This window comes from Panthera leo, chromosome B2 (genome assembly GCF_018350215.1).
Source record: "Panthera leo isolate Ple1 chromosome B2, P.leo_Ple1_pat1.1, whole genome shotgun sequence".
Taxonomy (NCBI): domain Eukaryota; kingdom Metazoa; phylum Chordata; class Mammalia; order Carnivora; family Felidae; genus Panthera; species Panthera leo.
Window position 1 is genome coordinate 110,502,075 of NC_056683.1, and position 22,432 is coordinate 110,524,506.

Genomic DNA, 22,432 nt, shown 5'->3' on the forward strand with positions numbered 1-22,432 from the left:
TATCTGTTATTTAAGACTTAACTCTAAAGTCATCTTAGGTAGTAAATCTTTGCTTTACCCCAGGTACAAATAATTTTTAAACTCCTCTGGAAATCTATCTGTATTTATTTCTTACCCTGTTGGCTTTAAACCATAAACTATAATTACATAGAAAACTTTTATGTGATGGCAAAAAATGAGGTTTAAACAACTTAAATTCCTATTTTTCAGTATTTTAAGTTGTTCAATAACAAGATTAACATCTACATTTTCCCTTAATTCTGTATACAGTGTGTAAACCATAAATATATGTCAAATGAAAGTAAAAATGATTTGAATACTGCAAAACAAATTTAAGTTAGTAAGATGATATATTGGTGACCATATATATATATATATATATCCCCAAAGAAAATATGACTTAAAATCTGGCTTAAGATCAAACAATTTATACTAGATATATAAATTGGCACATTGCAATTAATTTAAAATAAACTTTTTTTAACTGTGAAAATTTTAAAACACTTGCAAAATTAGTAATTTCCACCTAACATTGCATATACAGTTCCTAGTTCAAACCTCAATGCAGAAAAACAATTTCCAAAGTTTTGAAAACAAAAATAACCCCTACATAATTTTCTTATTCTACTTATTTTTGTAAAGACTACAAGTTGAACATCTTGTAAAATATGTTGTTGTGGAGATTAGGGGCTAAATCTATGATGAAACAGTATCTATTGTTTTGTGTGGCTGATTGTCAGTGAGGGTGTAGGGGACAGAAAAACTAGTTGACAAATGAATGAAGTATATGTTGACTTCTATTTTTTGTAAGTTGTTAAATTGGAAAAGCACTACCTGAATTTCCATTTATTTATGACAGCTTTGGAAGGATCACTTGCTTCTGCCGTGCTGTGGTTGCAGGCAAACCCAATGTGCAGAATCATACTTAAGTTAAGAACTGAGGCATGAGACCTAAGATTTACTAGAAGCAAAGTAATTGGTGCCAATAGTTTATTTTCATAAAAAGATTAGTTCTTTTTTTTCATTTCACTCTAAGTCTAGCAATCAGGTGTACTTAACCCCAACCGAAATGTTTGCCATACTATAAACTCAGGGACCATTTTTGGTTGAAGTTCCCAGTGAGTTAACAAAGTGATGGTTCAGTCCCAGTTAAGTACCTTTGTTCACTCCAATTTGACCTGATTGGACTCAAACTATGTGTGTTTGTATTTCTATCCTAAATATCCAGGCTCCAAGTAATTGAGAGTCTGTGCAGGGCTCAACCTCCAAGTAGTTGAATCTTTCCTTGTTTTTTTTAGTTTATTTTTTTATTTTTTTAAACATTTTTATTTATTTTTCAGAGACAGAGAGAGAGCATGAGAGGAGGAAGGGAAGAGAGAGAGGGAGACACAGAATCCAAACCGGGGTCTAGGCTCTCAGCTGTCACCAGAGAGCCCGACATGGGGTTCGAACCCATCACCTGTGAAATGATGACCTGAGCCGAAGTCGGGCACTTAACCGACTGAGCCACCCAGGTGCCTCAAATTTTCTCTTCTTAACTCTGTCTCCAGGCTACCTTTCATAATGAGGAATTTCCTAAGGCTCTATATTTGAAATCTAATTCCAAATGAAACCCAAATATCGCTACTTGGACACCCCATTAGCCTCACTCGGCTACCAATTCTGAACTACAACTTTGCCTTGCTTTTGTTCTTGCTTTTAACACATATCCATATGCTGGTGTCATATTCACTTCCTGGACCCATGTACACTTGTACCCTTCCCTATATTAATGACTTTTCCTGAATCTATAGACCTTCAGCCTTTTCATGATACCATGGCATCATCCTTTCTGAAACAAGCAAGTATTACCCACATTCCACTTAATGCCAACAAGGAAAACTGATCTGAAAATAAGACACCACAAAAGAATGAGATACATTAAAGTGACTTCGATGATATATGACTCTATCGCTTAGGACACATTGATACCGAGCTAAATTTACTTCAATCACTTATCAAAAATAGCTTAGGTTATTAGAAAAAGATATAATTAGGAAACATTTTATTCCTATGTGTGGTAAATTTAGAATAATAAATAGACCTGTATTTAAGAGAAGGCATCCATTAATTTCAGTAACTCTAGCTTCTAATTATTACTTTACAAAAATTTATATCTTTTCTTAAAGTATTCTTTATCTAATTTTTGTCTTAGACATACATATGTATACTAATTTATACATTAATGTATATATTAATTAAATATAGTAATTTATATTATGATTTATTAACTAATATATAAATTTATATTATATTAATTTATATCCATGTGTTCATTTATATTCATATATATAATATATATTTATATTCACATATATAATATTATACATATATAAATTACTTGGTATTGAGAATGTGGATATGTGTTATTTACATTTTATGTCTTCCTAGAATGCTGATATATATTATCTTTATAAAGCATATGCAATAGAGAGTTTTTTAGGAGTAAAAGGTGATGTTGTTTTAGGGAAGTATGTGTGAAATGGTATGTGTGTAGGTTTGTGTGTGTGCGTGTGTATGTGAGTGTATGTTAAGTATAAGGTTGTTAAATTGTCTCTTGAGATACTTCTGAAAACATTGGATATATTGCTGACTTCATTTCTATTTGTAAAGAAGAATCACAAATTGTAGAATTGTTCCAGATTATTTTGAATAGGGAATATGTAAAACTTTTCATCATGATGATTACTTTTAATGTATATTACTGTTTTAAACATGTTATTTAAATGTCTCCTAAAAGGCATCAAAATTCATATATGTAGGCCTCTGATTAGATATGAGAAGAGAAATAACTTTGAAAACTTAAATTCCTACCTTCCCAATATTTTTTGAGCAAAATATCCCCAAGTGAGCATTTCAATTTAATATTTTCTAATTTAATATTATGCAAGCACAAAGTGAACATTGTTCACATAAGCTCTACTAGTCCATATTTCATTTGTTCAAGCCCTGTCTTCCTAAGGCAGTATATTGAACCTGAATACTCTCCAGATGATTGGGATCCTATTCAGCTTGAATAGCAGCATTTCTTCAATTTTTTGAAAACTAACTTTCAAGTGGACTATAATTACTCATTTTAGTTTCTGACCTTAAAGAAGTGAAACCATTGGCACTAGAACACTGAACACAAAAGCCTTGTTAACATGGATACCATAAATCTTATGCAAAGTGGGTTTGTTTCTGTGTCAATGAAATAGCAAAATCAATAAATTAGACCTCTTTTATAAGCACCAAACAATACATTAAGTTAGGAACCTTAGCAGAAATAAGCTATAGCCATGACATCTTTTTCTTCAAGCTGCATTTACCTTTTTTAGTTGAGGCAGCACCAGCCTCTTCTTTGGCTCGTTCAGTTTCTGCAAATTCAGATATTAAAGAATGAGAAATGGATATCAGAGATGCCAGGTCGATATCTCATGGTATTGTAAGTCAGACAAGACTAAAAGTGCCCAAAAGATAAAATATGTGTGGCGCCTGAGAGCAAAGCAAGCAGCAAAGAAGAGCCACTCTATAAAGTACTTACATATTTTTAAAGTAATGAACTCTCTTATCTCTCCCACATACTGCTCTGCGGTATTAAATTTTAATGCCTATGTAAGTAGTGGCCATAAAACAAGGTGGCTTATTTCACAAAATACACTGGAATACTAATTAGTTTATATTCAAATGTAAAATGATGTATGAGTTGTGTGGAAGAGGACTTTTTCGCTTAGCCTTTAATTATGGGGATGGCAAGCAGTATTTGATCTCCATCAATTAGCTCTATATTATAAAAGATTAGCTGTAATATTATGGAAAATTCCATTTGAATATTGCTTGGAGAGAGAGAAAATTTTTTAAAGGCCAAAGTGGCCTCTTGTGATTTCTCATGTAGTTTATCTGGTGTGGTATATAAAAGACCTGTCTGGAAGACATAATCTGAAATGCTGGTCCTAGTACAAAATTTTGGATCTCGAATCATAGCTAATTGAAAGAACTTTCTCCAGTCTATAGGAAAATAACAAAAATAACAATGAACTGGTGAATATTTACAAATCTTTATTTACTCATTTTACTGACTTTTTATTTTTTGATGTTGTTCTCCTTGGCCACCTGTATTTTTATGTTTACTTTTATTTTCATTAGTATGTGTACGTATCCCCCTCACTCATATGCACTCAGCAGCTGAGCTCTAGGAACAACCACACAACAGGACTCTTCATGCCCCTTCTCCCTCCGTCCTTATGCCATAGATCTTGGGCTGTGAGAAAGATCAGATGTCAGAAGAGGCCTTCACCTCATGTTCAGGCCTTAATTCTACCATATTAGATATCATGAGCTTTACAATTTGAGCCTATGCAAGAAGTCATGTAAATAACCTCTTCCAGGCTTTCTTAAGACCCTGAGCTCCAGGACTATGTAGACCCCTGGCTGTTGTACACCTTCCAGATAAAGACTTTACACTAGTGGTTCTCAAACTTCAGCATGCATCTGAGTCACGCCGTGGGCTGTTAAAACGCAGACACAGCCTGGATGGTTTGTGATTCAATGAGTCTAGGGCATGTCCTGAGAATTTACATTTCTAATCTTTTCCCAGGTGATGCTTATGCCTTTGGTCCAGACCATAGTTTGGAAACTGATTACTAAATATCCCCTAAGAGACCATCAAGCTGAATCCTTCTGTGATCCCCATTTGTGTTTACCTCAGTTACCACCATGAACCTAGGTTTCCGGCAGAAAACAGAGTTCACATTTCTCCTAAAAACAGATCCTTACCAAAGTCCTTCCAACTCTCCACTACAGTATATGCACCAGTATCCTCAGCCTCTATTCAGAGCATGAGTTTTGCTGTCTTCTTTTAACCGCCCCCTAGCTCCCTAAGGCCTCTGCAACTCTGCAAGCAGTCTTCTAAACTGGAGAATGTTTGTTTTCCCAACCCTTACATACCAAAGTGTCTATTATTTCTCAATGGTTGTTATCTCTTGGCTTTCTGTAAATCTCATTTCCTTTGAAGTGTACACTATCAGTTTGTACCTGGCTTGATCCCTCCTCTTATTGTCATTATTAACCTTATACTCTAGCACCATCCCTCATTGAGTATTTTTGCACAGAGTTGTCTTCCTCTACTATTGTGAGATTTCATTAAGAACCCCTCTCAATCACGGTTGAGCATTAGAATAAGTTGGGGGCTGTTACAAGTCCATGGGTGTCAGATGTAGTAGGTCTATGGTGAGCTATAGAGTTTTGAAAGCTTTGAGATTCTGAGTTAATGAATCTGAAAGGAGCCCTGGGTATTCATATATTTGGAAGCTTTCCAAGGTACTCTAATATTTAACTAGGATTGGGAGTCATACACACAGTTCATATGTATGCTTGATCTCTCATTTCCTTGACCTCTTCACTTAAAACAAGATTCCTGCCATCTACCAACATACTCTTGGACTTTGCTTCCAAAACTTTGATCCCCCAAATCCTATTCTCTGGCACCATTCTTCATTTTACAGCTCACTTACTCAAGAATCTTTTCCAAATAAGGACACCTGGGTGGCTCAGTCAGTGAAGCATCCGAATTCAGCTCAGGTCATGATCTGGCAGTTCATAAGTTCAAGCCCTGAATCAGGCTCTGTGCTAACAGCTCAGAGCCTGGAGCCTGCTTCAGATTTTGTGTCTCCTTCTCTCTCTGCCTCTCCCCTGTTCACACTCTGTCGTTCTCTCTCAAAAATAAACATTAAAAAATTTTTTAAAAAGAACCTTTTCCAAATAGTATCTGACTCCATCAATACTTTTGTTCTTTTGACCTTACCCCTTTTTCACTGCTCCTGCTCATTAGTCTTATCAATATTTAAATGAGCCATGGTTAAATCATTCACTTAGTGATCTGCTTTTACAGTTGTCAGTAGTTTCTCAGGCTGCTTTTAAACTGTTTGGTGGCTAAAAACATCAGAAATTTATTCTTTCAAAGTTCTGGAGGCAAGAAGTCCAAAATTAAGGTGCTGTCAGGGCCATACTCTGAAGCTATCTTGGAACTCTCATAGAAAGAATCCTTCCTTGCCTCTTGCTAGCTTCTGGTGGTCCTTGGCATTTACTGATTTATAGCTGCCTCACCATAATTCCTCCTTTTCTGTTCATATGATTTTCCTCCCTCTGTATGAATTTGTGCATCTCCAAATCTTCCTCTCCTTCTAAAGACACCAGTCATTGGATTCAGGGCCCACTCTAATCCATATGACCTCATCCTAACTTGATTCAATCACACTCATAGGTACCGACTTAGGACTTTAGGATATCTTTTGCAGTGACACAATTCAGCCCATGACACCCTCAAAACACAAAACTACTTTATGTCTGCCACCTGAGCAGCCATCCAAACTTGAGGAAGGCCCTCCTCCTGCTTCAGGTCTCACTTGAGTTGTCACATTTCAGTAGTTAAGGGGAGTGTTCAGCACTGATCAGCAATACTAGCACAGACCTACAGAAATTGTTTTCCCATTCTAGACAACTGGTTCATGCCTTCTCTCCCCTCCTCAAACTTCCAATATCCTGCAGTGTAGAGGCAAGCTGCTGTTGAGAAATTCAGGGAGAAAATAAAAGCAGACTACACTACCTCCTGTTTTCACTACCTCACCAGCACATACCTGCACCATTTGTTTTCTTTTCAATCCCAAAGGATGGCGGGTCCCCACCCCAATTTAATACCAGTCCATCCTGCCTCCCTTCTCCTTCTGCCAAGTCAAGGTCTTTTTCTTGCAAATATTGCTTCTATCTGCTACCTCATCAGTTTTCCACCTCAGTGACACTTTCACATCAGTTCAGAAACATAATATGTCACTCTTTATAACTGCAGACAACCACATCCTTCACTTCTATACACCTCCCACCTCAGCTGCCTCCTCTCTCTGTGGTCCATCACAGCCTCCAGGGAGTTGTGACAGTGTCACCAATTCTGTTTTCTCACTCTGTTTTTTTAAAACCTGACTAATTATGAAAAATATTATATAAATGAAAGACACAAAAGCATGTAACATATGTGCACACTTTAATGAATGGTAATAAAAAATGCATACCTTTGTAACATCCAGCAAGCTTAAGAAATAAAATATCACCAAAGCTTTTGAAACCTCTTACTCATTCCACTACCTCATGCTTTTTCTTTCATCTCAGAATTATTATTGTCCTAAATTTTATATTAATCATTTTCTTATTTTTTACCACAGTTGTTTATTACATGTACTTATCTCTAAACAAAGACAAGACCATTTTTCATAGATTGAACTATATTGTTTAGTGAGATAACTTTATAAATATTGATTTATATTGTTTAATTCTTGTAATTTGCTTCTTTCAAAACATCATGTTGAGATGCAGTGTTAAAATAGTCACATACAGAGGCTCTTAGACTGGGGTAGCTCTAGCGATTTTGGTGGCTTATAGAAACAAACCAAAGCCAGAGTCTTCTAGATTTTTCTGGAATCTGAGAAACTAAAACTCAAGAGCAACTATCATGACATCCAAATAACTAAACCTTCCCAAACAAGGCAAACATTTAAGTTACAGCCAATTAAATGACTTCTTTGCTTTGCTTCTGTGTATTCTTAAACCTCTGCCCTAGATCCTGCCTATGGAGTACGCTTAACTAGTTTTCATTTTTGGCACTGCTTCAGAATCATTGTTTAACTTTTTATGGAAGCCATGTTGACATGAGTAGCTGTGGCTGATTAATTTTAACTGCTGTACAGTATTCCACTATATGTACATTCTAACAATTATATATTCATCCTTCTGCCAATGGACATTAGGTCATGTCTGATTTTTGTGCTGTTATAAATAATCCTGCTTTAAACATTCCCACACATGTCTCCTGGTGCACATGTTGAAGAATTTTCTTAGAAGTGAAATCATTAGTTCATAGCATTTTCTTATGTTTAATTTTTCCAGATAAATGCCACAATGTTCCCCCAAATTTTACATTCATACCAACAGTGTATGGTGAGTTTCCATTGCTTCATATGATTACCATTCCCAGAATAATAATTTTCCTCTTTTTTGGTCAATCTGGCACATGTCCAATAGTATCCCATTGTGCTTCTAATTAAAATTCCATTATACTAAGAGACTAAACATCTTTTGATATGCTTATAAAACATTTGTGGGCTTTTTTTGATGCTTACTTATATCTTTTTACCCATTTTTTTCTGTCCACTGTTCTATAAATGTCTTGTATTCATTTTTAGAGTTATTTATTTTTGCTACTCACTTCTTGTTACTTATGTGTGCTACAAATATCGTTTCCAAGTGTGTAGCTTGTATTTTGTTAGTATTGTATTAGTCCTATTTTGAATTTATTCAGTCAGCCTTGTCTGTAATTTGAGTTGTGATATTATAATTTATTATCAAAATTGAGCAAGTGAAAGGAAGTGCTAATAATAATTATTCATATGAATATGAATATGAATATGAAGACTGTCTTCACCAATTGACATACAGGGTCATACATGTCATGCAGTCTGTGTTCTAGACACACCTTGTTGACATCAGAGCTATTGTTCAGGTCCATAGATATTTTCCCCCAGTAACTTCCATTACAGAGTATGTAACTGATTCCCAAAAGCCATGCCACTTTTCTAACTAATGTAAATTGTCCCCAAGTACTCTTCTAATAGTATACACCTAATGGATTCAAAAGGGACTTTTTTCCCCCTTTTTTTTAAAAGCAATTTCTACACCCAATGTGGAGCTCAAACTCACACCCCCAAAGTCAAAAGTCACATGCTCCACTGACTGAGCCAGTCAGGTGCCCCAAAGGAACTTTACTTTTAAATTCTGTGTATTGGTTTCTCCTGAAGAATCTTGGCATGTATTAGTAGATCAAGCGATAATCATCAGACTCACACATTTAGGTATTGAAGTGTAGTTAAGGTAATAAACACAGTTAGGCTTGGTGGCTGAGCATACACAAGTCAAATGCAGTACTAAGATCAAAGGAAGAAAAATGCATGACTATTGACATTTCAATTAAAATTATTTTAAAAAAAATTAAAAATGACTGGACTTTGGAGCCTTTTTTGCTCAAAATTCAGATTGACCAGAGGCTGGAAGAACATGCACACAGAATACATGATCAGAGCCCTGTGGTCCTTGATACGAATAAGGAAGTAATATACAGATGTGTTTCCAAGGTCTTGAGGCACACTGGTCACTGAAGTGTTCTTGGAGGGAAAAAAAGGATGTGATGTGGTCAAATATAGTTGCTAAGCATTGTGTACTGCATTCCCTCTTGAAGATTCACCAAGGAGAACATTAAAGACCTGAAGTGACCCAGGGCTTAAAAATCTACTTATTTGGATCTTTTCCTGTTTGGAAATGGTTAATCATATTGTCAACTCCTATGTTGCTATCCAGCATGTGGGAAAGCAGCTACAATGGACTGTAGAGAAGGGAATTGGGTGTGTTGAAGCATTTTTGTCTGTCCTATAATAAAAGAATTTGTGTTGACTTGCAGAAATTGTAAATCTAGGTTTGGCATGGCTGCTAAGTCCAAGACAGTCTTCTTCTACCCACATGACCCCTGACACATAACTTTATATAGAGAGGTATTAAGTGCCCCTCCATAGTACTACCTTCTAGAATTTGAAATATTTTGTTTCCTTCAAGTTCATGGTACAATGACGACCTCCACCATGAACTAAGAGAGCTCCCGAGTTTGTCTGTGTCCTCCAGTATTTTTCCTACAGTGATTTTGATTTCCTCCGGCACCTAGAACAAATAGTTCCACACCACAAATTCAACCAACATTCTAGTTATTTCCTGGAATGAAGTGTTAATGACCAACTACCTTTTATTTTTCGATGGACTTGCACTAACCCTGTCAATCTCACCTCTCCTTTTTAATTCAACACCAAGCAATTTTATCACATAAATATTTAATTTATGTTAAACTATACATCTCACTCTCATTTGCTCTCATAACTTAGGATACCATAAATCATATCCCAAATGTTTAGGTTATATACAAAAACCTATGTGCACCATATTATATGAGGAATTTTCAAGAGTATTTGTAATGAAGAGCAATCTTTACCTTAGGCAATAAAGTTATTGCCTACAATAAAGTAATGGCCTACTGTGCATAGCAGATGTGTAAAAATTCTGTTGTATGGTTTCAAGACTGAAAAGCAACTCTTAGTTGAATAAATGGATGGTCACACTGTTAGTAGAGAATTTAAGCAATTTATGAATTATCTGTAATTAATTTTTGTATTGAGCGATAATGCCCATGTCAAGTCTAAATTTTTCAACTGTATGAAGAGTTGAGTATTAATTCTTTTGAAACTTTTATATTGGGTCTAAGATGATTTAGCAACTTAATTTGCTAATTTCCTGCAAAAGATGCTGATCTCTTCAAAACTTGATTGGATAGTGTGCCTCATAGATAGCAGAACTTAACAGGGCTGTTTTATTGCAAATCAACATTTTTATCTATATGTCACATTTTTCTGGGAAGAAAATGTTCATTTTTAGCATAGTCTTCAATCTAACATTCTCTACCAGTGCTGCAAAATTATCAGTTTTGTTTTACATATTTTCTTGATTATGCATTTCTACAGACTAAGTATTAGCATGCTGAAGATTCCATAATACAGAGTTCCAATCAGCTTTACATTCAACTAAAAATTTTCATGAAAATATAAATAGAATTTTAGGTTCATGTTACACCTCTCAATCAAAGTCTGTAATGTCTATATAAACACTTCCAACTGTAATTTTTTAAAAGACATGCCCACCAAGTTACTCTTCATTATGTTTCTAATTTTTCTCTGATATATCCACCAATGAAATACTTTATCTCAAATAAAACATGCATTTGTTTTATATATTAATACCATACCTATGCAGCTCCAAACCAAATGAAAAATATAATTATATTTATATCATGCAAAGAACTTAAGTTTGACAGTAAGTCTTGTATATCAATCTTAGAGAAGTTAAAGTATATTTTTTCTGAAATCAAATATATGTCCTTATGCCTAAAATAACTTTCATTAATGACAATCTGTTAAGTACTTCATACAATTGAGAAAAACCATCAAAGACACCAGCATTTGTCCCTAAGCATGGAGTGAAAGCTACTATTGATGCAAATGTCATGGTATATTATAGTTATCTGTTAATATTCATAATCTGAAGATATGAACCCTAAAAGGAAATTATGATTTTATAAGAGCAATAGTTAAAGTTGTTGGAGGCTTCATTTCATTCAAGACACAATGTCTTTCACTGGTAGACAAATTATGTTGCCTGTTGGTTTGATCAAGTGATTAATTGTTAGGAAAATTAAGTCTGATGTGTTTAAGAAACTGAAGAGATCACTTATTCTGCAAAATAAGAAACAAAAATTATGAACCACTCAAAAAGGAGTTCTGATCTGGAGAAATTAACATTTACAAATGAAAATAAATTTTAAGAAGAATAAATTCACAGAAAAGGGAAGTTTGAATAATTATGTATATTATTTCAGCACAACAAATATTAAAATCAAGAAACATTTGGTAAGCCAGCTTCAAAAATTAGCATTAGCATTGTCTATAAGCAGAAAACTTAAATTAGTAAGCTGGTGAAATATGCTCTTTCTGTTATTTTAAGTTTTATTCAACATACTTGCTTTTATTTGCTTTTCACTTGGAGCTGTTAAAGACAAGAAATAATAAAATCTAAATTAATTACAAGGCCACTGTCTCTAACATAGTTTTAAGGTTATTTAAATTTTTTAAAAGACTATAACCTTGGAAACTAAGGAAATACAGGTCTGAGAAGGAGAAAATTCAACACTGTTCCATTTTCTTTTATATATTATAAGTAGATGCCATGAACATAGATATTTTTTATACTTATATATCTTCTCCCAACACAGAATGTTCACTCACAACTTATTCATTTTGTTTTGCATTTTAAATTAGCTAAGAATCTGATTGTTTTTATATACAAGTCAATGCATTTTACTTCAAGTGATATGAAAAGAACATAGTGGATTGATAAATTATCCAATGGTTTCAATTTTTAAAATACAGCTAATTACTGCAAAGCTGGTACACTGTAATCATACCCTGAAATGAACAGATAATGATTTCAAGCAATTTAAGTTACTGTATTTTGTCAAGTTTAATGTTAGACAATAATGGTTAGCTATTAAAACTCTTGAAACTCATTACACCCATAGTCATTCTCTGTTTCTCCAGGTTTATATTTTATATATTTACATGATATATACTTTATTTTAGTTTTCTGCATATGTGCATAAATAAGAATATGTGTTATGGCCTACTTGGGGAAATGTTAATACTCTGTTCTCTGTAAGGTAAACAAAACAATTCCTTCCCAAAGGATAAGTAATATCGACATTAATGTGAAATGGTGAAGTATGTGATCATTTCATCTTGGAAATTATTTAAACCTCATTCCCATTTAATTTTTTAATGTGTAATTCTATTTGGTGTTGCTCATTTCATGCAATAAACCATTATCAAGTGCCTACTGTGTGCCTGGCATTAAAATAAGCACTCTAATTTCTGACCATATATTAAGTGCTATTATAAAGGAAAGAGGATGATGCTATGGAAACTAGTTGGAGGAAGAACTAAATGGATTTGAGTTGTCTGAGGAAGTTTTACAAACTTAGAAGAATAAGAAGTATAGCTTTGAACCTGGGTTTTCTGTGGTCTGTGTTAGAGGGTAGTAAATAGTTGAGCTATATTTGTATGGGTATTTATATAGCACTGAATACATGCAATTTCCATTCAAATACAATAAAATGGGAGGAGAAAATAATGGACATTATATGAATCTATGGCCACACGCGCGCACAAACACACACACACACACACACACACACACACACACGAAAACTCAATGAAGTTCCTTGAGTAGAAATTTGAAGGCAAAAACAAAAGGTAGTATTTTAAAATTAAGTCAATAAAATAAGTTTAGAAACTTGCATTTATTTTCCTTTGAAATAACTAATTGGCAGGCTAAATGCTAGAAACTTTTAAGAAAACCATTGGTATTCATACTTACTGCATTTTTAGAATTGTTTGTATATGTGTTTTACTGATTGTCTGATTCTCAATTCAATTTTCCCCCATTAGAATGTAAATATATTGAGGGCAAAATCTGCCTCTACTTTTATTGCAGGTCCCCTGAGTACTCAAGAAATGTCATTAAGTAACATTTTGAATAGGGAGAGAGTAATTGCTGGAATTGAATATTCCGTATTTTACAGGTAAAGCAATATTGGATGCACTTATAGAAAGTGGTTTTTCTCTTGTTTTGTATTGGGTTTTTTTGGGGGGCTTTTTTTTGTTATTGTTTTTTACACTAAACACTGCTCTGAAAAATTCACTGGGGAACTTAGGAAGCTACAGATGCTGATTCAGTCAGTCCAGGAAGGAGCTGGAGATATTGCATTTCTAACAACCTGGTGTTGCTGGCTCACAGACATATATTGGGTAGCAAGAGTGTAACAAATTATTTGGCTTTAATTTTCAAAAACTTCATTGGTGCTAACTCTGTGTCAAGAACTTGCAAAGACTATGGGATGGAAGGATTTCCTACCCTTTCTTGTCATAAGGCTGCAACATTAATAAACATTGCATATAGGGTAGAAAGAACCCAGCAACATCAGACTAACTCACCTGAATGTTCCTTCTTTGATGACTTTGCTGTGTCAAAGACAAGAAACAAAAAAGTCAAAATTCCAAGCCATTCTATGGCAATTCAGTATTCAATTGCAAATTAAGTAACAATATGAAAGTAAGATAGAGGAATTTAAAAACAGTTACCTGGTTCCACATGTTTTTCTTTCTTTTCCTGTTCTGAAAGGAACAATATTATCATTGTTATTATTATTACCATCATTATTATTATTCCAATTTTATATGTCATAATTTAATTGCTTTAACACAAAGAAACATGTATGTGCTAATGCTGGGCTCAACAACTGATAATTGCTATGAAAAGACTAAGACTGTATATTTAAATCTTTCCTCTCTTTCCCTCACTGAGTTCCTGCACAGAACAGCATAAAAATATTCTATATAAGAGCAATTCTTCATGATTAATAAAGCAAAGAAAATTAAATAGGGTCCATAAAGGATGGAAAATAATTAATTTCCTACTGTATTAGATCAACATCAAATAAATTTGGGATAAAAAAAGCACAAAGGATAATTATTGCAGCTGTTTTAAAATAATTTTCAGATAAAGATGGACAGATTCCATATGGACTTCCTCTTCGAAGGTGAAATCTTCTTATATTGAAAAGGTATTTGTTTAGTTAAGTCAAAGACTTTGCTGAGAACACCAAAATAGACTGAATTTTCAGTGGAAAGCAAAACACACTCCCCTTGTTTTTAGGACAAATGCTCCATATAGGGTCCTTTTTAGATAGTGTTTCTTTTTAAGAATCCACTCTTGTCAATATTGTGTGAGGCAAAGTGTTATTCTGGCCTCAAGAGTAAGATGGCATTTCTATTATAATAAGCACTAATTTTATATAAAGTGCAAGTACTAATTTTATATGGAGTGTTATTATCTGCAATCCTTTTTTTCCCCTTGACAAGGTTGTCAAATTAATTTAAAAGAAGATTTTCAAGGCATGTTTTAACATAGGTATATTATTATCGGATTTTTTAAAGAGAAGGTATGTGAAGATTTCTTAAGTTTCATTCAATGAATACATTTTGGAGACTGGAAGATGTTTACGTTGAAAGAATTCTAAGAACTGTATTTCAGAAACATAGAGTGCCATCAAATCTCTCTGGTCATCTCATGAGCTTCTCAAGTGTATAATTTGTTTATCAAGAGTGTAGTCATGTTAAGTATAAAGAGCAATTTACCCACTCACAAGGTTGCATCCAGGCAGTAAAACAAATAAAACAAATGACTTGACCAAGTGTTACAAGTCAAAAAGCAGACACTTAGGTGATTTAGCTAAAATTAAAGACAGTAAGAACATTCCCAAAAGTTGTTTGAAAAACATGGAGTAATTAAATATGTTGCTTAATTTACTGTGGGACCGGAGCACCAATCATGTAACATTTCTAATAAATTTGCAAAGTGATGACCATCAAAAACATAGTGGGAGTAATCTGGGTATGCATCAAAATTCAATCCCGGCGATATGTGAAATTTCAAAGTAAAACAAGGGGGCCTTCCAATCAACATCAGAAAGCCATCATACAAGCAAAAAATACCTGTGCTAATTTGGAACAACATGAGGAAAAATGCTGTTGAGAGCACTTATATAGGATAATTCAGGATGTAATTATTGAATTATTTTTAATAAATATAAATTTATAAAACTGCCAAATCATATCTATGATTGATTTTTTTTTTACTTTTTATTTTGAAAAAATTATAGATCATGAGAATTTTCAAAACTATGTATAGGAAGGCTCCATGTACTCTTCACTGTTTCCCTATCATGATTTTTTTTTAACTAAAGAAAAAACTTCTTAATTGTGACAACTAGAAAAGTAAAAGCAAAATAAGAATATAGGGTTAGAGATGTGTAATTGAATAAAACAATCCTAAAGACAAAAAAATGAAATCAAACAAATTAAAAGATACAACATTAACAACAATAAAAGCCAAGTCTAGATGATAAACCAGAACAAATAAGTTAATTTAGAAATAATTAATAGTTGTTTAGAGGAAAATTCGTTTTCTTTTTCTTATTACTGCCCAAGTCACAATCCACTGAATTTCTCAAAGAAGGAAGCGGTTGGGATGTAAATGAATGCCTGGGAAGGCATTTTTTTCTTAAATTAAATCTACCAATGCTCCCGAGATTGTCAAGGAGACACAGTGTGTCTGCAGGATCTTTTAAATTATATAGACTGCAATAAAGCGAGGGCCTTAGGGTTATATATGTGTGTATATATGTGTGTGTGTGTGTGTGTGTGTGTGTGTGTGTGTGTATATAATTTAATATCATTTTTCAAATCTCTGGTTGTCCTTCATTTTTCTGCTGGTGCAATGGTTTATACAGTGTTTCTGTTTCCGTGTGCTCGTGCTCATCAGCAGCAGTGCACTCACATAAATCTGAAACTGAAGGAACACATACTTCTCTATAGATAGATTGCTCCCCCTGGCTGAGTTGCACTATAATTTCATGATTCATCCCACAGTACATTTAGAGCATTTTTATGACACAGAATGCCTCAGCATCCTAACCTTTTACAGTACCAAAACATACATAAAATTTTCAAAAATGGTATATATTTTAAAACAGATGTTTTTTAATATCACTGGGATCCTTAAAAGCTCTACATTCTGGGGATGTGATGATTTTTAATAGCTGATCGAGTAGGGTTAAGTTGGGGCTTTTTGTTTCCATTTGTTCAATATATCCGAATTTCTTCAGAGGATAGCGTATATTTGCAAAAGATACAACCTCAAGGTATCTGGCTTTACTGTTAGCAAACAGCTTTAACATAGTGTTAAAGCAGCAGTAGATGCTGCCTAAGGGATGGATTTCAAGCATTGCTATTACACGGAGCTCAGGTGCTTATAAGGGTAAATCATGTTAAGAACAAAATGTCATATATATAATATGAACATACCAAAATATTTATGGATTGCAAGAAGAAAGATAATGAGAAAGAGGTTATGAAACCAGCCTGAAAAATAAATTCTATTTGGTCTTTTTTAAGGACTGAGAACTTACCAGATTACAGGAATTATATTTACACTCACAGTTTTGGTTAATGGAATGAAGTTGTATTTTTAGTTATGCGGCTGTGGATAATATTATTAGATGATTGTATGAATTTGGAAATGGACTTTGAGAATGATTGCCATGGTTTTCAGTCCCTCTGACCCTCAGGTTGTGTACTTTTTCATACTGACAGAAAAACAACCAACAGAGTTCACATGCATAAAACAAAAAAAAAGAGATTCAAAACTGCAAGTCTATCAGCAGGCCAATAATGATAGTAAAGAGAAAAAACATATACACAAATATACTTTGCATGTATTTCCTTACTTTTTCCCTTGGGTTGTTCTGTTGGAAGAAATAAAAAACAAAACAAAACAATTGTTTTTAAAACTTTTAAAGATAAAACTGCTCTCCGAACATATGGACTAGACTATAATTTTTCCAGCCCCTTTCCCTATCTCTTTCCTTAAATTTCAGTGTTGCTCTAAATTACTGGCAATTACTGTAGGTGTTTCCATAATTTGAGTGCAAAACATTGTGTGACAATAAATTGACTTAGAATTGCACTGTTTAATCATTTCCAGTGATTTATACCTTGCAGACTTCTTAAACACAGGTGAACACGTAAACCCATATGAACAAATACAAAAGAAACAAGTATACTTGCCAGATGAGTTATGATTCTATTCAAGACTTAAAGTAATGATTCAGTTCCTAATTGATGCTGGTGTATTCAAGATTAAGTGAATTTATGCTTTCTGGTAAAATAAATGCTTGATACTGAACATTATACAATTTCTTGTCAAGAAAACATTTCTTTGAAAACAATTATTGTGAAAGGTAAACATAGGCAATATTTATTTTTTATTTTGTTAAATATTTCTAATAGCAATATTGTCAGAAAAGATTTGACTTTCTCTCATTCTCAATCTTTTTCTCTCTCTCCCCTTCTCTCCTTATCCTATATGTAGTTTTTTTCTTCTACAATAGTCCTTGAAGGATAAATGCAATTTGGGGATTCATCAAATATAAGACAAAGAAAGAAAATATTTCCAATACCTTCTATAGTTGTTTTTGTTTTCTTAGAATCTGAAAACACAAAGATAAATTATTGATAAAGCAGATATGATAAATTAACAATTTATTAGTTTACAGTAAAATGCCAAACACTCTGAAGTAATCTTCAATAAAATGCACTGATTGCATGATATATTTCTAGAATATGAGGCTTAAAGAGAAATTACTCTGTTTTTGAGTAGATGAGTATTAGAGTGAGGTAGTACATAAGAAATTTTCTGAAATATAAAGATTACAAAAAAGAAAAGAGATAAAAAATATCCATATATAATTTGCACAGAGATTACATTGTGCCTATCAAAGCTGGTAACTCTTTCATAGAAAGTCAAACTGAGAAAATATATGGTCTGTTCCCATAAAGATGGGCTAAAGCCCATGAATTTAGTCTGAAGTTTCAATTGTTCAATCTGGAGCCACCCAGATGACCTGCTTTACACTCTCTGAGCAATCAATATATTTACAATACAAATATTCAATTATTTCTGTGAAACAAAACAGGTTGAGGTTGTCACTTAGGTTACTGATGCACACATCATCATTCTTCGTAGCTGCCATAAAGTAATAATTAATGTGTATTCAATAGTCAACAGGCATCTGTTTTATTTGTCTTTTGTGTGTTCAGTTTAATTATGAAAAATTTTACTATTTTTTAGTATTTAGACCATGCAACTTTCTGTTCCTATCACTTGAAAATAAAACGAGAGATGTTGATCCCATTTTACTTTAGTATAGAGGCATCTTAAGTTTCTGCTTAGAAATATTTATTTTTTTCCATGTTTTTTTTTCTTTACCTCTTCTGTAAATTAACTTTGAAATTTTCTGGATATTACTGAAATTAGAATTATAATAAGGAACTATAAATTGATCATTGGAAAAGGTAGATAAACTGTTTTCGGGCTGATAATTATATGCTTTAGAACTGAGAACAGTAGACATTCACTAATAATATGTAAGCTAATGGATTTGTGGGTCATATAGGAATGTAGTTGGGTCCATGATTTTACTTCCACAATGAAGTAATGGAGCTAAAATGTTTAAAGATGACAATGAATAGGAGTTTATCCACAAAAAGCAGTTACATGGTCAACTGAGTTGTTTTAAGAAAAAATGACAACCAATGACAGTAATAGTGTTGTAAAAGTAAAAACTCACTCTCATAGAAGTATAAGCTAGAAACACATTTTAGGAAGGCAACTGGAGAAATAACCTAGAAAGTCATAAAAATGAGCATGGTTTTGATACAGTAAGTCCACTACTAGAAATCCAAAGAGAAAAATGGAAAATTATCATAAAAATATACATAGAAAGAGACTTTTCCATGAAATTGTTTTATATTTCTAAATAATGGGAATATTAAACAGTACCCTCTGAACAGTAGTGGAACTCTTAAAGAATTCATAGGATATCCACATAATAGAAAAATACAGTCATTAAAATGATATTTTTGCAACCTGTGAGTTTCTCATTTTTCTGTAATAGGAGTATGTTTCATGTACAAACAAACCTTATTATGAAAAATAATAAGTCCTTGGAATAAAAAATTTACTTATAAGTAAGCATCTATTAAGCACTAGTATGTCCAGCATGGCACAGTATAAAGAATATTAGACTAGATTTTTCTTAATATCCTTCCCACCCCCTCAAAAAATGGTTTCTTGATATTTAGTTTCTCATCTGGAACTATAATTGAGTAGGCTAAATTTGTTATTTAAAATGTGCTTTACAGGACGCCTGGGTGGTTCAGTCCATTGGGTGTCCAACTTTGGCTCTTCATGATCTCATGGTTCGTGGGTTCGAGCCCTGAGTTGGGCTCTGTGCTGACAGCTCAGAGCCTGGAGTCTGCTTCAGATTCTGTGTCTCCCTCTCTCTGTCCTTCCCTGCTCCTCACACACATTCTCTCTCTCTCTCAAAAATAAATAAACATTAAAAAAATAAGTAAATAAAATAAAATAAAAGTGCTTTGCAAACAATTTCTCATTCATTTCCTTCATGAGTAATTATCCTAATCAGATAAGCAAGTAACACAAATATATAGAAAAATATTAAATAAAATAATTTCATATATGAATATGATAAATATCATCTTACTCATATGTCTAACAATTTATTAGTAATACAAATATGGATTTGTATAGCACAACAGCTGAAGTTATGAAGTGAAAAGTTCAATGATCATTGTAAATTCTCAATTAATTTGGCTCCAATATACTGGAGTAGGATTTCTGCCTGCCCAAAAAGTCACGCGACTCTCACAGAGTAATCTTTTGAGCCTAGAATACAGCCAATATAGAAAACACAGGAAGACTGTGGCGGGCACATGATTATTCAGGAATACAATTGAATGGGGCACCTGGGTGGCTCAGTCAGTTAAGTGTCCAACTTTGGCTCAGATCATGATCTCTTGGTTTGTGAGTTCAAGCCCCAAGCCCCACATCAGGCTCTGGGCTGACAACTCAGAGCCTGGAGCCTGCTTCGATTCTCTGTCTCCCTCTCTCTCTGCCCCTCCTCCCAAGTGCTCTCTTTCTCTCTCTCAAAAATAAAATAAAAACTTTTTAAAACTTTTGAAAAAAGAATACAATTGAAAATCAAGTTTGGGAAGATCGGTGGGACAGAGGATGAAATGTGGCAGATGAGAAGACTATTTCCACCCCACCCCTATTCTTTGACTAGATGCTGGCATGGGGGAGGTGTGGAAAGCTAAATACAATATTTAGCTGTGAAATGTCTGCTGTTTTAATCTGCATTCTTTCACCCTCATAATAGGAATTGGTAATATAATGTATTATATATCAATTGTACTGAAATGAAAGAGTAAACAAATCATTTGAAGTCCAGGATCAGATCAGCATAGAATTTATTCAGATAAAGTAAAGTGTTTCATGAAGAAGAAATGTAACAAAATTATAAGCCACGATCTAACCAGATAAATCTTTCAAAAGTTCACTACATTTGTTCTAAAAACTGGGAGCTATAGTGAAATTAACTTAAAGTACCATTTTAGAATCATGTTTGGGGGTTAGGAGTCAACACAGCAGGAGACTTCTACAAGTAAAATACCTGAGCAACCAAAAACATAATGCTTGGAACTGAAAGATCACATACTGACCCTGAAAAGCTATTAGTACTAGCCATTAATACTCAGGCTATTAGGCTTCATTATACCCTCTCAGCATTCTGCTGAAACAGCTTAAAAATATGATAAAGGCTTACTAAGTGAATATACTTTCCTAAAGACCATATGCCCAATAATCTGAACAACAGTCTTTTATTAAGAACATCAAGACTCACAGCAGCTGTGATTTAAAAGAAGTGATGTGTTAGCAATCTGTTTAATTCATCATTCACTCATTGCTAGCGATGCACAGTAGTGTCCCTCATCTGGGGCGGGGTGGCGGGGTACATTCCAGACTCCCAGTGGATGCCTCAAACTGCAGATAGTACCAAACCCTGTGTATCCTATGTTTTTTTTCCTCTACATGCATACATATGATAAAGTTTAATTTATAAATTAGGCACAGCAAGAGATTAGCAATAATAATAATAAAATGGACAAATTATAACAGTATACTGTAATAAAAGTCATGTGAATATGGTCTCTCTTAAAATGTCTTACTGTACTGTAGTCACTCTTCTTGTGACAATGTGAAATGATAAAATGCCTGTGTGATGAGGTAAAGTGAGGTGAATGACATAGGCATTATGATTGACATTAGACTACTATTGAACTTCTAGCCATGTGTCAGAAGGAGGTTCATTTGCTTCTAGGTGGTGGTTGACCTCAGGGGATTGAAACTGCCAAAATGAAGCCACGGAGAAAGGGGGACTACTGTATCTGGTATGGTCTACTATATTCGTAGATGATGCCAGAGAAAAATGGTATATCAATTTCATTGAAGGGAAAAATTAATTCTACATAGTCTAATAATGCATATGATGAAGTATTCCATTTTCTTTGTATAACTTGCCCCGTTGACACCTTTACTCGTTTACAATAACAGATATTTTATATTTTGCTTTGTTTTTCAATATAATCTCCCTTCAGATCTCAATTCTGAAGCCCTAGATCCTATAATTCTCACATGCATTCAGCTCTCCTCGCTCTTGTTCTAGCTATAATAAATGAGAAATGTAATCCAGCCCGTTCTCAATGAAACTATGTCCTTCAGAAGATAAACTGTGTTGGAGAACTCAAAGGCTTTCCAGCCCCTAAGAATTCATAAGTGAAGCTAAGTTTAAATGAATGGGATCTACCTAGATGTGTTAGTGCAACCCAAGTAGCAGTTAGTGATCAAAATATACCTACGATGAAATTGTCAGTTTTTGGCTATGATTTCTCAGACCTAAAAATCTCCCTGGAATATAACTTCCAATAATAATTAAAAAAAATTCTTCCTTCCCTGGGATGAATACCTACTCATATTTCTTGTGGCTCTCATATTGATCTTAAGAGTCCTAGACATTATTGATTCATTCACAGAATAAATATTTATTAAGCAATGTGATAACTGAGGAAATGTGTTAGTCCCAATATAAGATAAAACTGACTTAGATATGGTGCCTTTACTCAGAAGTTTTAAAGTCAATTAGAGTAGATGGAATTTGGAAACTAGTAATATGAAGTACCAG

At 33.7% G+C, this 22,432-nt stretch overlaps 1 protein-coding gene across 1 annotated transcript in view; it reads right to left on the minus strand.

Annotated features, from left to right (window-relative positions):
- TRDN (triadin) overlaps positions 1 to 22,432 on the minus strand; it is a 394,142-nt gene that overhangs the window by 128,348 nt on the left and 243,362 nt on the right. Inside the window, exons 16-21 of the mRNA XM_042939743.1 lie at positions 17,789 to 17,818; positions 17,057 to 17,074; positions 13,851 to 13,883; positions 13,704 to 13,730; positions 11,674 to 11,700; positions 3,348 to 3,395 (exon numbers count right to left, since the gene is read on the minus strand). Of these exons, the coding sequence (XP_042795677.1) occupies positions 3,348 to 3,395; positions 11,674 to 11,700; positions 13,704 to 13,730; positions 13,851 to 13,883; positions 17,057 to 17,074; positions 17,789 to 17,818 (183 nt within the window). The remainder of the gene's footprint in view (positions 1 to 3,347; positions 3,396 to 11,673; positions 11,701 to 13,703; positions 13,731 to 13,850; positions 13,884 to 17,056; positions 17,075 to 17,788; positions 17,819 to 22,432) is intronic.